Source organism: Carcharodon carcharias, chromosome 3, assembly GCF_017639515.1.
Source record: "Carcharodon carcharias isolate sCarCar2 chromosome 3, sCarCar2.pri, whole genome shotgun sequence".
NCBI classification, from domain to species: domain Eukaryota; kingdom Metazoa; phylum Chordata; class Chondrichthyes; order Lamniformes; family Lamnidae; genus Carcharodon; species Carcharodon carcharias.
Window position 1 is genome coordinate 110,197,196 of NC_054469.1, and position 14,053 is coordinate 110,211,248.

A 14,053-nucleotide genomic window follows, 5' to 3' on the forward strand; every position below is an offset into this window, starting at 1 on the left:
GGCTCGTTCTGGGTGATGTGAGCAGCGCGGGTTGGAGACTGGAGCGTGAACAAGAACGCGGTGCCGGCCAGTGGACTGCACAAGGTTCTCCCAGCATGCCGGCGCGCGCTCAGCACCGCCCCACTTCAGGCTCACTGATGTCGTGGCGCTGAAAGGAAGCCAGGGACCATAGTTCAGCAAACAACAGGCTCCCTGCCTACACTTGCATACCTAGAGTGACATCGTCATTAAATAAATCGGATTGCCGGAGAAATGAGACGTGCGGGTTTGGGTAAGGCGAGAACGCCAAGCGTTTTTTTGAAAAAAAATCAAAGTGAAATGATATTTGTGGACGGTGCACATTTCATGGAACACAAGTCCCAGGCCACCAGTTAACTGATAGTAGCAGTATTAGTGACCTATAAATACAGTACTGTTTAAATCACTGGGATAATTTAATGGATTAGATTTTTTAGAAGAACAGTTACCTTGTAGGAAAGGGTCAGAGATGGGAGGGTAAGCCGCTAACTAACTAGGACCAGACCTGTAAACCAATAGTTCTAAACCGCATCATTTCCGAAACAATAGTTGCATATTGGAGGTTATTTATAAGAGAGGGTGCCACATATAAAATTCAATATATAGTATTTATTATGCACTTGGAAGAAGCCACATAATTGTGGAATGTCTACGAGATGGTTTTTTGGAGCAACTTGTGGTGGAGCCCACTAGGGAACAGGCAATTCTAGATTTAGTGATGTGTAATGAGGTAGATTTGATAAGGGAGCTTAAGGTGAAGGAACCCTTAGGTGGAAGTGACCATAATATGATATAATTTTCCCTGCAATTTGAGAGGAAAAAGCTGGAATCAGATGTAATGTTATTACACTTGAATAAAGGCAACGACAGAGGCATGAGGGAGGAGTTGGCCAGAATTGACTGGGAGATGAGCCCAGCAGGAAAGACAGTGGAACAGCAATGGCAGGAGTTTCTGGGAGTAATTGGGAGAGACAGCAAAAATTCATCCTTTGGAAGAAGAAGCATACTAAAGGGAGGATGAGGCAACATGGCTGACCAGGGAAGTCAGGGACAGCATAAAAGCTAAAGAGAAAGCCTACAATGCGGCGAAGAGCTGTGGGAAACCAGGGGATTGGGAAGCCTACAAAGACCAATAGAGGACAACTGAAAAAGAAATAAGGAGGGAGAAGATTAAATATGAGGGTAAACTAGCCAGTAATATAAAAGAAGATTGCAAGAGTTTTTTAAATATATAAAGGGTAAGAGAGAGGCAAAAGTGGACATTGAGCCGCTGGAAAATGACACTGGAGAAGTAGTAGTGGGGAACAAAGAAATGGCGGAGGAACTGAATAGGTACTTTGCGTCAGTCTTCACGGTGGAAGACACGAGTAACATCCCCAAAGTTCAAGAGAGTCAGGGGGCAGAGGTGAGTATGGTGGCCATTACCAAGGAGAAGGTGCTAGGAAAACTGAAAGGTCTGAAGGTGGATAAATCACCTGGAGCAAATGGATTACACCCTAGAGTTCTGAAGGAGATAACTGAAGAGATAGGGGAGGCGTTAGTGGTGATCTTTCAGGAATCACTGGAGTCAGAGAGGGTCCCAGAGGACTGGAAAATCGCTAATGTAACTCCCCTGTTTAAGAAGGGAGTGAGGCAAAAGATGGGAAATTATAGGCCGATTAGCCTGACCTTGGTCGTTGGTAAGATTTTAGAGTCCATTATTAAGGATGATATTTCAGAACACTTGGAAGTGCATGGTAAAATCGGGCAAGGTCAGCATGGTTTCATCAAGGGGAGGTCATGCCTGACAAATCTGTTAGAATTCTTTGAGGAGGTAACAGGTAGGTTAGACAAAGGAGAGCCAATGAATGTTATTTACTTGGATTTCTAGAAGGCCTTTGACAAGGTGCCGCACAGGAGGCTGCTCAGTAAGATAAGAGCCCATAGTGTTAGAGGCAAGGTACTAGCATGGATAGAAGATTGGCTGTCTGACAGGAGACAGAGAGTGGGGATAAGGGGGACCTTCTCAGGATGGCGGCCGGTGACTAGTGGAGTTATGTAGTGGTCAGTGTTGGGACCACAACTTTTCGCTTTATACATTAATGATCTAGATGAAGGAACTGAGGGCATCCTGGTTAAGTTTGCAGATGATACAAAGATAGGTGGAGGGACAGGTAGTATTGAGGAGGCGGGGAGGCTGCAGAAGGATTTAGACAGGTTAGGAGAATGGGCAAAGAAGTGGAAGATGGAATACAATGTGGGGAAGTGTGATGTCATGCACTTTGGTAGGAAGAATAGAGGCATAGACTATTTTCTAAATGGGGAGAGAATTCAGAGATCTGGAGTGCAAAGGGACTTGGGAGTGCTAGTCCAGGATTCTCTTAAGGTTAACTTGCAGGTTGAGTTGGTAGTTAGGAAGGCAAATGCAGTGTTGGCATTTATTTCGAGAGGACTAGAATGTAAAAGCAGGGATGTGCTGCTGAAGCTTTATAAGGCTCTGGTCAGACCACATTTAGAATATTGTGAGCGATTTTGGGCCCTGTATTTCAGGGAGGATGTTCTAGCCCTGGAGAGGGTCCAGAGGAGGCTCACGAGAATGATCCCAGGAATGAAAGGCTCAACATATGAGGAACGTCTGAGGACTCTGGGTCTATACTCGATGGAGTTTAGAAGGATGAGGAGGGATCAGATTGAAACTTACAGAATACTGAAAGGCCTGGATAGAGTGGACGTGGGAATATGTTTCCATTAGTAGGAGAGACTAGGACCTGAGGGCACAGCCTCAGAGTAAAGGGAAGACCTTTAAGAACAGAGATGAGGAGAAACTTCTTTAGCCAGAGAGTGGTGAATTTATGGAATTCATTGCCGCAGAAGGCTGTGGAAGCCAGGTCATTGAATGTATTTAAGACCGAAATAGATAGGTTCTTGATTGGTAAGGGGATCAAAGGTTTGATCTTGAAGGAAAAGGATGAGTTGAGATATACTTGTGGGGCCAAGGTAGCTGAAAGCACATTCACTGTTGGTGGGGAGACTGAAGTAAGCACAAGAAGCTAGAGTTGGGAGAATGAATGTTGTAGGGCTTGTGGAGATTATGGAAATATGGATTTAAACACTAGAATGAGAATTTTAAAGTTGAGTCTTATGCGTGGGAGAATGGGGTTGAGAAACTTATCAACCATGATTGAATGGCGGAGCACACCCGATGAGCCAAATGGCCTAATTTCTGCTCCTATGTCTTATGGTCTTGTGAACAATTGTCTTGATGACTCTATTTCAACCTTTTGTGTTTGTATAACGCCAGTAGAAAAATGTCCCAGAAATAGGAAAAATGAATGCTAAATGAAAGAAAGAGGTATTGGAAGGTGGCGATCAGGAAGTTTATTAACTATATTGGTTTTAAGAATGATCTTGAAGGAAAAGGATGAGTTGAGATATACTTGTGGGGCCAAGGTAGCTGAAAGCACATTCACTGTTGGTGGGGAGACTGAAGTAAGCACAAGAAGCTAGAGTTGGGAGAATGAATGTTGTAGGGCTTGTGGAGATTATGGAAATATGGATTTAAACACTAGAATGAGAATTTTAAAGTTGAGTCTTATGCGTGGGACCATGAACCAGTGTGGATTAGTGAGGAAGGATGACAGTAAGTGGGACTTTTTAAAAATTCATTTACAGGATGTGGGCGTTGCTGGCTCAGCCTGCATTTATTGTCCATTCTCAATTGCCTTTGAGAACGTGGTGCTGAGCTGCCTTCTTAAACCGCTGCAGTCCCTGTGGTGTAGGTAATGCTGTTAGGGAGGGACTTCTAGGATTTTGGCTGAGTAACAGTGAAGGGACGGTGATATATTTCCACGTCAAAATGGTGAGTAACTTGGAGGGGAACTTCCAGGTGGTGGTGTTCCCATGTATGTGCTGCCCTGGTCTTTATAAATGGTGGCAGTCATTGGTTTGGAAGGTGCTGCCTAAAAAGCCTTGGTGAGTTTCTGCAGTGCATCTTGTAGATGGTACATACTGCTACCACTGTTCGTCGGTGGTGGAAGGAGTGAACATTTGTGGAAGGGATGGCAATCAAATGAGCTGCTTTGTCCTGAATTACATCAAGCTTCTTGAGTGTTGTTGGAACTGCACTCATGCAGGCAAGTGGGGAGTATCCCATCACACCCCTGACCTGTGCCTTGTAGATGCTGGACAGGCTTTGAGGTGAGTTACATGTCGCACGATTCCTAGCCTCTGACCCGCTCTTGTAGCCACAGTATTTTTATGGTTAGTCCAGTTCAATTTCTGGTCAATGGTAACCCTAAGGATGTTGATAGTGGAAGATTCAGCGATGGTAATGCCATTGAAAGTCAAGGAGCGATGGTTAAATTCTCTGTTGTTCGAGATGGTCATTGCCTGGCACTTGTGTGGCGTGACTGTGACTTGCCATTTGTCAGCCCAAGCCTGGATATTGTCCAAGACTTGCTACATTTGGACATCGACTATGCAGCTAGTTCTGGAGAACAAGTCTTCAGTGCTAATGCTGGAATGTTGTCAGAGCCCATAGCCTTTGCATTAGCCAGTGCCTTCAGCCATTTCTTGATATCACATGGAGTGAATTGAATTGTCTGAAGACTGGTGTCTCTGAAGCTGGGGATCTCCAGAAGAGGCCAAGGTGGATCCTCCACTTGGCACTTTTGGCTGAAGATTGTTGCAAATGCTTCAGCACTATCTTTTGCACTGATGTGCTGGGCTCCTCCATCATTCAGGTTGGGGATGTTTGTGGAGCCTCATCCTCCAGTGAGTTGTTTAATTGTCCATCACCATTCACAGCTGGATATGGCAGAACTACAGAGCTTATAGCTGATCCATTGGCTGTGGAATCGCTTAGCTCTGTCTATCGCATGCCATTTACGTTGTGTCATGCAAGTAGATCTGTGTTGTAGTTTCACCAGGTTGGCAACTCATTTTTAGGTATGCCTGGTGCTGCTCCTGACATTCCCTCCTGCACTCTTAATTGAAGCAGGGTTGATCCCCTGGCTTGGTGGTAATGGATTAGGATAGACTAAGGAAAGCAAGTTTTGGATGAACTGAAGATCATGGAGCACTGGAAATGCCAAATCAGCCAGGAGAACATTGGAATAATCTCACCCAGAGGCAACAACATGTGGATATACGTTTCAGCAGTATAGACCGAGGTAAGGGTGGTGACAAGCAATGTTGCAAAGGTGGTATTAGGTGGTCCTTACAATGGAGATGATATGGATTAGATGCTCAGTTCAAAATTAAATGTGTTTCTGAGTTTGAATAGTCTGCTTCTCTGAGACATTAATCAGAGAGGGGGATGGAATTTGTGGCAGATTTCAATGCTTCTTTGGTCTTGCCAATGTCAAACTAGATGTAATTGTCATTAATCCAAGAATTATGTGTTGGACAAGCAGTTAACAGACAAGGGTGTTGAGGGGTTGAAAGAGATAATGGAGAGGTAGAGCTGTTGTCAAATTGTCCAGAAAACTAGTTTCATAGTTTTGTCTTACTAAGTACAAAATTGACAATATCATTGATAGGGCGATTCATATGCCTGAAAATAACCTGGCAACGTAGAATGTCTTAGTTATTTCATTGTTATAAATTATTTAAATTCAAATAATTCCAATTTTTAAAAAAAGATTTATATTGCTAAGAGTGCAAGAGGGAATGCCAGGAGCAGCAGCAGACATACCCAAAAATTAGGTGTCAACCTGGGGAAGCTACAGCACTGGATTACTTGTGTGTGAAACAATGGAAGCAGCATACAATAGACAGAGCTAAGCGATCCCACAACCAACGGATCAGATCTAAGTCTGCAGTTCTGCCACATCCAGTCATGACAATTAAACAACTAACTGGAGGAGGGGACTGCACAAATATCCCCATCTTCAATGAAGGGGGAGCCCAGCACATCAGTGCAGAAGAGAAGGCTGATGTATTTGCAACAATCTTCAACCAGAAATGCTGAGTGGATGATCCATCATGGCCTCCTCTTGAGGTCCCCAGCATCATAGATGCCAATCTTCAGGCAATTCTATTTGGTCCACGTGATATCAAGAAATAGCTGAAGGCACTGGGTACTGCAATGGCTAAGGGCGTTGACAATATTCCAGCAATAGTACTGAAGACTTGTGCTCCAGAACTAGTTGCACCCCTAGCCAAGCTGCTCCAATATGGGTACAAAACTGGCATTTACTCAGCAATGTGGAGGATTGTCCAGATATGTCCTGCCCGCAAAAAGCCAGACAAATCCTACCTAGTCAACCAGCACCCCATCAGTCTACTCTCGATCAACAAAGTGAATGAAGGTGCTTTCGATAGTGCTATCAAGCGGCAATTACTCAGCAATAACCTGCTCACTGACACTCAGTTTGGGTTCTGCCAAGGTCATTTGGCTTCAGACCTCATTTCAACTTTGGTCCAAACATGGACAAAAGAGTTAAAGTCAAGAGGTGAGGTAAGAGTGACTGCCCTTGACATCAAGGCAGCATTTGACTGAGAGTGGCATCAAGGAACCCTAGAAAAACTCGAGTCGATGGGAATCAAGGGCAAATCTCTCTGCTGGTTGGAGTCACGCCTAGCATAAAGGAAGATGGTTGTGTTTGTTGCAGGTCAATCATCTCAGACCCAGGACATCACTGCAGGAATTCCTCAGGGTAGTGTCCTAGGCTCAACCATCTTCAGCTGCGTCTTCAGTGACCTTCCCTCCATCATAAGGTCAGAAGTGGGGATGTTCATTGATAGCTCCATTTTCAACTCCTCATATACTGAAGCCATCCATGCCCATATGCAGCATGATCTATTCAACATTCAGGCTTGGGCTGATAAGTTACAAATAACATTCATGCCACACAAGTGCCACGCAATGACCATTTCCAAAAAGAGAAAATCCAAGCATTTTCACTTGACATTCAATTTATTACCCCACTATCAACATCCTGGGGGTTATCATTGACCAGAAACTGAACTAGACTAGCCACATAAATACTGTGGCTACAAGAGCAGGTCAGAGGCTGGGAGTTCTCTGGAGAGTAACTCATCTCCTGACTCCCCAGAGCTTGTTCCCCATCTACAAGACACAAGTTAGGAGTGTGATGGAAAACTCTCCACTTGCCTGAATGAGTGCAGCTCCAACAACACACAAGAAGCTTAACACCATCCAGGACAAAGCAGTTCACTTGATTAGCACCCCTTCCTTCACCTTAAAAATTCACTCCCTCTCCCAGAGTAACAGCAGTGTGTACCATATACAAGATGAACTGGAGCAACTGGCCAAGGCCCCTTCAACACACCTTACAAGCCCACAACCTCTACCACCTAGAAGGACAAGGGCAGCAGACGCATGGGTACACCACCATCTGCAAATTTCCCTCCAAGCCACACACCATCCTGACTTAGAACTATATTGCAGTTCCTTCATTCTTGCTGGGTCAAAACCCTGGAACTCCCTTCCTAACGGCACTATTGGTGTACCTAAACCACATGGATTGCAGTGCTTCAAGAAGGCTGCTAACCACCACCTTCTCAAATGCTATTAGGGACAGCAGTTAATACTGGCCTCGTCAGCGATGCTTACATCCCAATTAATTCTTTCATCTTACCCACCCCCAGGGGAAGGATCTCCTGCCTACACTGGAAGTGGTTACAGTGTGTATGAAGAGGAAAATGATAAATTAACAGAGAGCCTTCGAGAAAAAGTGACAGCATTAAAATCAGTAAGTTCAAATACTTGTAAACAGTTATTTAAGTTTTTAATAAACTGACAATAATTTTGATATAGTGCATTTGTTCATGTAGATTGAATGTGATATCATTTATTATATTATAGGGTACTAAAGGCGAGTTAATACAGAGTGTCCATGAAAACATTCTGCTTCTGTTAATTCAAAGTTGCAAATTTAAATTGAATTGAAATAGTAGAAAACAAACCCTGTGGTATATTAAAGTTGCTTAATTCAAACTTCTGGATTCTTTTTGAGCAAAAGATGAATTTCAATTAACAGTACTTTGACTTTACTGTTAAAAAAGAAAATGTCAGTGGGCCCCAATTATCATTCCAATGCTGCTGTAGTATTTTCTGTGTCTCAGTCAGGAGAGATTAATTATTAATTGTGAATGAATTGCTCTCTTCAAACTGAGACAACAGAAGGGGTTATCATTGGAGGAGAAATTAAGGTTTAAAAACTCTTGGAACAGCTCAAGGAATGTTTTGAGCTATTTAATTTTTTTTTAACATAGGAACATAGGAGTGGAAGTAGGCCATTCAGTCCATCGAATCTGCTCCGCCATTCAATACAAACATGGCTGATCATCCACTGCAATGCCTTTTTCCACACTGTCATATCTCTTTTTCTCATTGGTATTTAGAAATCTGTCAATCTCTGCTTTAAACATACTTCACGAGTATGTTTTTTACTGGAAAAAAAGAGCTCTTTTTTGCACATGCCAGATGCTGTCCCCAATAATTGAGTAAGATTTCCTGTGGTACTTGTAACAAAATCATCAACTTGAATACAACAAATTTCTGAATTTGCTATAAATTTTGAACTGAAAAATCTTATCTTGCAGTGTCTTAACTCAATCTTAGTGAATATATCATTGATATAAGATAGTCACTAAGAAATCCACTGGAGAATTTGGAAAAACCTCTTTATCCAAAGAGTAGAAAGAATGTGGAACTACCACTGGGAGTGATTGAAAAGTGAATAATATAGATATATTTTCAGAGAAGTTAGATAAGCATATGTAGGGGAATGGAATAGATGGTTACGATAGATTTAGATGAGGCAAGATTGGAGAAGGCTTGAGTGGATCATAAACACCAGCATCAACTTGTTGGGCCGAATAGCCTGTTTTTGTGCTATATATCCTATGTAATCTTATGTAAAGTATCCTCTGCTATTATTTTTGTTTTCTATTTCCTATACTTGATACCCTTATACAAGATTTACCTGTAAAAGTTAATAGTTGTTTATCTTCTTAAATAGTTGTCTCAGGTTATAGTTGTGTTATAGTTTAATAACAGCAACGTTTGTGGTTTATATTTATATCACCACACAGGTGCAAGTCTTTACTATGTCTGAAAGGTGTGATCTAATTCAAATAATAATGAACAATGAAATTGTCCAATTGTCACCGTTCTATAGTCTATGCTTTTGACTTTCCTTTTCCTACTTACTGGATTGAGAGCTGGAAATTAAGTTAACATAAGCAGAGGAAGGACAAATCCTCATTGGAGGGGAGGGAAAATAATTTGAATAGTCTTTTCAAATAAAAATATTTCCATATCTATGATGTGACCTTAAACCCCAGTACAAATTGCCCAAGCCTTTCTTCTCCCAGTGACTACCAGGATCAACTTTGTGAGTTGTCATGAATGTCTCTACCCACTGTCATTTTGTCTAAAAAAATATGTACAAAAGAAATCTCCCGTTAGGTATGGCATTGAATGGAAATTGCACATAAACTTGGCATAAAGTAGAAAGAATTTTAAAGTGTAATATATTGAAAAAGACAACTACCACTATGCTATTAAACACTTGCTGTTTGTTCCCTTCCCTCCTCTCCCCTCGCACAGCTTTCCATTGATATTGGAACTGAAGTTAAATATCATAATAAACTCCTGGATGAAATGGTATGTATTGCATGCTCTCTCAAGCTGTCTTTAATGAATGTATCTTGAATAAGTGTACTCTTTATGGGTGGGAGAGGGGTTTTCATTTACATACATTGGCCAAGTCATAATATCCACTGACAGATAGGAAGCTTCTATTTGGTGCAGTAGAAAGATTCTAGAGGAAAGATGGGCATTGAGCAGCAAAATAGTTCGTTACCTCAGTAAGGGATTGTGCTGAAAGTAAGTTTTCCAAGAAATTTGTTAATATTTATCAAGGAATGTCATATCATGGCTATCCTGTCAATAGCAACAGTAAAATAATTATAACAACACATTTTGCAGATGGAAGTTCATCAGCCTCCTTTCGGAAACTAGATTAAACTGCAAGTCGTAAAGAGCAACTCTTGTAGGTAAACCAATAAAAAGTTAAGACCCTGTGTTACTACGGTAGTGAGGTTATTTATGTAAAGAAAGATGTGCTTGAAGAGTGAAGAAATATAGAAGCAGCAAGAATTGCACTGGTGTAACTGAAAACGGATAGTTTGGGATAGAAATTTAATCAAAAATGCCTGTGGAAAAATTTATAACTGTTGAAAATTGGTTTGAGACAGGAAGCAGGCTCTTGAAACAGATGAATTGGTAAACATTATTTGTTAATCAAGGCACACTACTATTGAATGATGTTAATTTCTTCCAGATCTTTATTTTCTAAATTGTGGATAATGTTGCAATTTCTTTTACATTGAAATGCATTTTGGTAGTAAAGTATTCAACCATCTTGTGTTAAAAATTGTCCATAATGTTCTGTATGCATTAGAATAATGTTTCACTGGTTAGTTAACTATATATTTATATGCTGTTTTCACAGGATACAGGATTTGAATCCACAGGAGGACTATTGGGAGCCACCATGGGTAGACTCAAACATTTATCTCGTGGGAGCCAAGCAAAATTGATATGCTACTTGATGCTATTTGCATTTTTTGTATTCTTTGTGCTTTACTGGGTTATTAAACTGAGGTGAAATAAATTTGTACCACTCCAATATTTGGATCTAACTCATTACATACAACTAAGAAATAGAAACTGGACATTTTCTAGCATAATTCAGGTATAATTGGTCTTAAAAACTTTAAGAGAATGATATTGCATTCATTTTGTAGACCATAGTTTCATGTTGTGCCATTCTCACTGGTTGCTAATCAAATCAAATTTTCATGTTTATGAAAGAAAATCAGTCATGGTATAATTCTGACATTGAAAAGTAGTTTTGCTTATTTTCTTGTGGCAAGTGAACTGCTGTGTGTTGGTTGTGTAATAGTCTTTAAAGATGGTGAAGAATTAAATAAGAAATTACATTTTTAAGTGTTAACCAATTAACAATTCAATTTTCTAATCGTAAATTAGTCTAATTAACAATTTTCTAATTTCCACAAGTTGGATTTAAACATTTAATGGTGATGCAGCAGACTGGTACATTAACATGCAATGCAACACAGTAGTGAAAGATGTGGCCATTTCTATAATGCTACATGTCACTTCTTGTCAAAGCCTGGCCAAGTTGTCCTGGAATTGAGGTGGGGGGTGTGGAGGAAGGGAAGCCAGTTAGAGCCAAATCACCTTTTGACACTCGTGGATCTCACTTTTATTACTACTACCCCTTTAATATCTTTGAATCCTACTCACAAGTTTTGATATTTTTTTCTTTTGCCTCACAGCAGCCTGTGAGATTTCCTAACCTTGTTTTGAGGCAACATTGAAATTTCATTTCAGTAACTTCTGTTCCTCAAATGGCCTTTAAACTGAGAAGTGAAACACGCGACCCACAGCCAGACCACCTTATCAAGCTGCTTTTATACAATTTTCTGGAGACAGTGCAGCACAGGTTGCTTCTACTATCTAGGATCGGTAACTTATGTGGTGCAAGTTGTTGATACTCCAGCATACTGTATCAGCTTTCTGCAAAAAGATTAGCTTTGTAAAAATAAGACAAACTTCCTTAAAGGAATATTGTTATACATAATTATTGTTTACATTTTTGTAAAGAATGCTGCTTTACTATTTGAGAGACCAGTAGTTGAGATGTGGAGTGAAGTATTAGAAGTTCCAGAATGATCGTGGAAATGAATGGGTGCGGTCAGACAACAGATGTAAGGTGCACTCCGATAGGGAGCAATGCTCCTGTGGACATCCTGTGGGTAGTTGGATACCTGAGAGCAGGCTGATTGATTGTCCTTTTGCAAAAGAATGATACCTTGAAGCCTGAAGGTGACAGCAAGTGAACAGTAGCAAAGACCACTTCTGTTGTTTTCCAAGAGGATATACATTTTAAGGGGCTTTTCATGATTTGTGCCAGCTCCATTTCTACCAGCTTTATTTTTTACTAATTTTAAAATGCTTTGGCAGGTCTTGAATTTTAATATTTAGTGAGCAATAGTTTTTAGAATTTCTCACTGATATTTATGGGTGGATAAAAGGCAGTTGTGGAAGTTTAAAAAGTACATATTTAAGTGGGAGGCCTTCAGAGGAAGGGGCGCTTAACTTTCCAGTCTTGTTGATATGCTTTATTTTAAAATCTGAGGTACTCACTTTTTCTGTCAGTAAGAGATGGATCAGGTCCATTGTAACTCAGATTATCAGTAACTCCACCAATCCATGATCCAGTTGAATCAGCACCTGAGGTAACTAATTATCTTGTAGAATTTAACCCTACAGTAGTTGGAAATATTTACTATTTTCTTGAATACTGTGTAATTTTACTTTTAAAATAAAAATATTCTTCGGAATGACTTTAAAATCTCTAGTATAACAAGAGTGCTGAAGTTCTTTAATGGGTTAATTTCAATGCTGAAGCATGGGTTTGTATCGCCTCTCTGGTATTTGTAAGGATATTGATAGAATTATGTAGGAGGTTTCACCTCAGTCCTATTTGGGCATTGTCCAAAGCACAAACTGCCAATAATTCAACATCATTTGGCAGTTTCACTCAGATTGAAGTAGGAGGATCTACAAATTATGATTTTAGAATTTTCTCATGAAATGTAATTTTACATGTTTAAAATTCTGGGCTATGATAGCAATTTAGAAACCTTTTTTATTAAGAGTTGTTAAATTGTTATCTGTAATCAAAAAGTATAAGCTAAAGTACTTTTTCCCAATGAATTAAAATTGATGGATTTTGTTTTACTTGCCAAATAGCTTTTCTTTTAATAATTTCAGTGGAACATAAAATAATGGAAAATGGAAACTTTGGCATAAAAATGTTCATATCTTTTACATTATAGAACAATTGAAGTTTAATTTAGGTGCAAATTTATAACTGTTCAATGGTAAATCAGTGTCAGGAGGATAGATCTTTTTTAGCCACATCTCAAGTGCAGCACATTTTCCAAACCTGATTTTCTTGTTACTGTTCCATCTATGAAGTATTCAAATCATTTGTTTCTGGCATAATACTTTTTGAAATCATAGCACATATTTAATGTTACAAAACATCTCATGATCATTTACAGGAGAGAATGAACACTAAGCAGGAGTTGAGAAAAAATCTAGGAGATAAGGTGTCATCAAAGAAGAGGTACAGGTATTGATGCCTTTTGCAGATGAGGAGAGATGTGTCAAGATAGAGGGAGCACGGAGTCAGAGTTTTCCACTATAGTACTATGTAAAGAGAAGACTAAGAGGATAATTCAGCACCATTTCAAATAAACTAATGGTGGAATTACACTGCGTGTCAGTGAAGGACTATGATGATGAAAAAGCAATTCCAATGATAGACAATAGATTAAGATCAACTGTAGGTGGTTAATCTAAAATTAACTAAAGTACAGCTGAGGATGTTTCTAATTTTAATAGGGTCTTGGTGGTGAAATTCATTATTTATAAATTACTTGAATATTCTATAGTTATCTTATGTTTAAAAACATCATTGGCTATTAACAATGTTATATGGCAACAATAGAAGGTTGTGTTTTCCCAGAGACGACCTAACGTTATTCTTAATCATAGTACCATTGATTCATTACATCACCAGCTCCAATTAGAATACTTATGATGACTGTGCTGAGTATTAAGCAGTTGTGCTAGTACTATAGTGGAATGCAGGTACACAGCACAATTGATAGCCAACATTTGTTACCAGATGACATTCACCAATAACAAATATAGAAGGAAATTAATTATTTTTGTAATGCTTTAGGTGGTGACAGACTGATTTAATACAGGAGTACACTATATTATCAAGAAACTTGGAAGTTTTACTTGCATTATAATTTGATAAAGTTCTACATTTCTGTTTCACTTTTTTAAGATCAGTTTTACAACCTGGATCAATTTGTTCAAAATTTCAGTGTCTAAAATGTTTTCTTGCTGCAGTTGTATGCAAACATTAAAGTGAAAGAGATGTGTAGGAGGGAGTACTTTCTCTGTGTAACAAAA

The 14,053-nt window shown here is 39.7% G+C and overlaps 1 protein-coding gene across 1 annotated transcript; it reads left to right on the forward strand.

Annotated features, from left to right (window-relative positions):
• The first annotated feature begins 30 nt into the window (after positions 1–30).
• Positions 31–12,797, forward strand: bet1 (Bet1 golgi vesicular membrane trafficking protein). The gene is made up of 4 exons (XM_041183155.1): positions 31–271; positions 7,612–7,715; positions 9,578–9,634; positions 10,485–12,797. The coding sequence occupies exons 1-4, from the start codon at positions 253–255 to the stop codon at positions 10,638–10,640; spliced, it is 336 nt and encodes a 111-aa protein (XP_041039089.1). The 5' UTR covers positions 31–252; the 3' UTR covers positions 10,641–12,797.
• Positions 12,798–14,053: the final 1,256 nt, after the last annotated feature.

Coding starts and splice junctions, on each gene's coding strand:
- bet1 (XM_041183155.1), top strand. Junction 7,716..9,577: donor AAGTGACAGCATTAAAATCA/GTAAGTTCAAAT, acceptor CCCCTCGCACAG/CTTTCCATTGATATTGGAAC. Junction 9,635..10,484: donor ATAAACTCCTGGATGAAATG/GTATGTATTGCA, acceptor CTGTTTTCACAG/GATACAGGATTTGAATCCAC.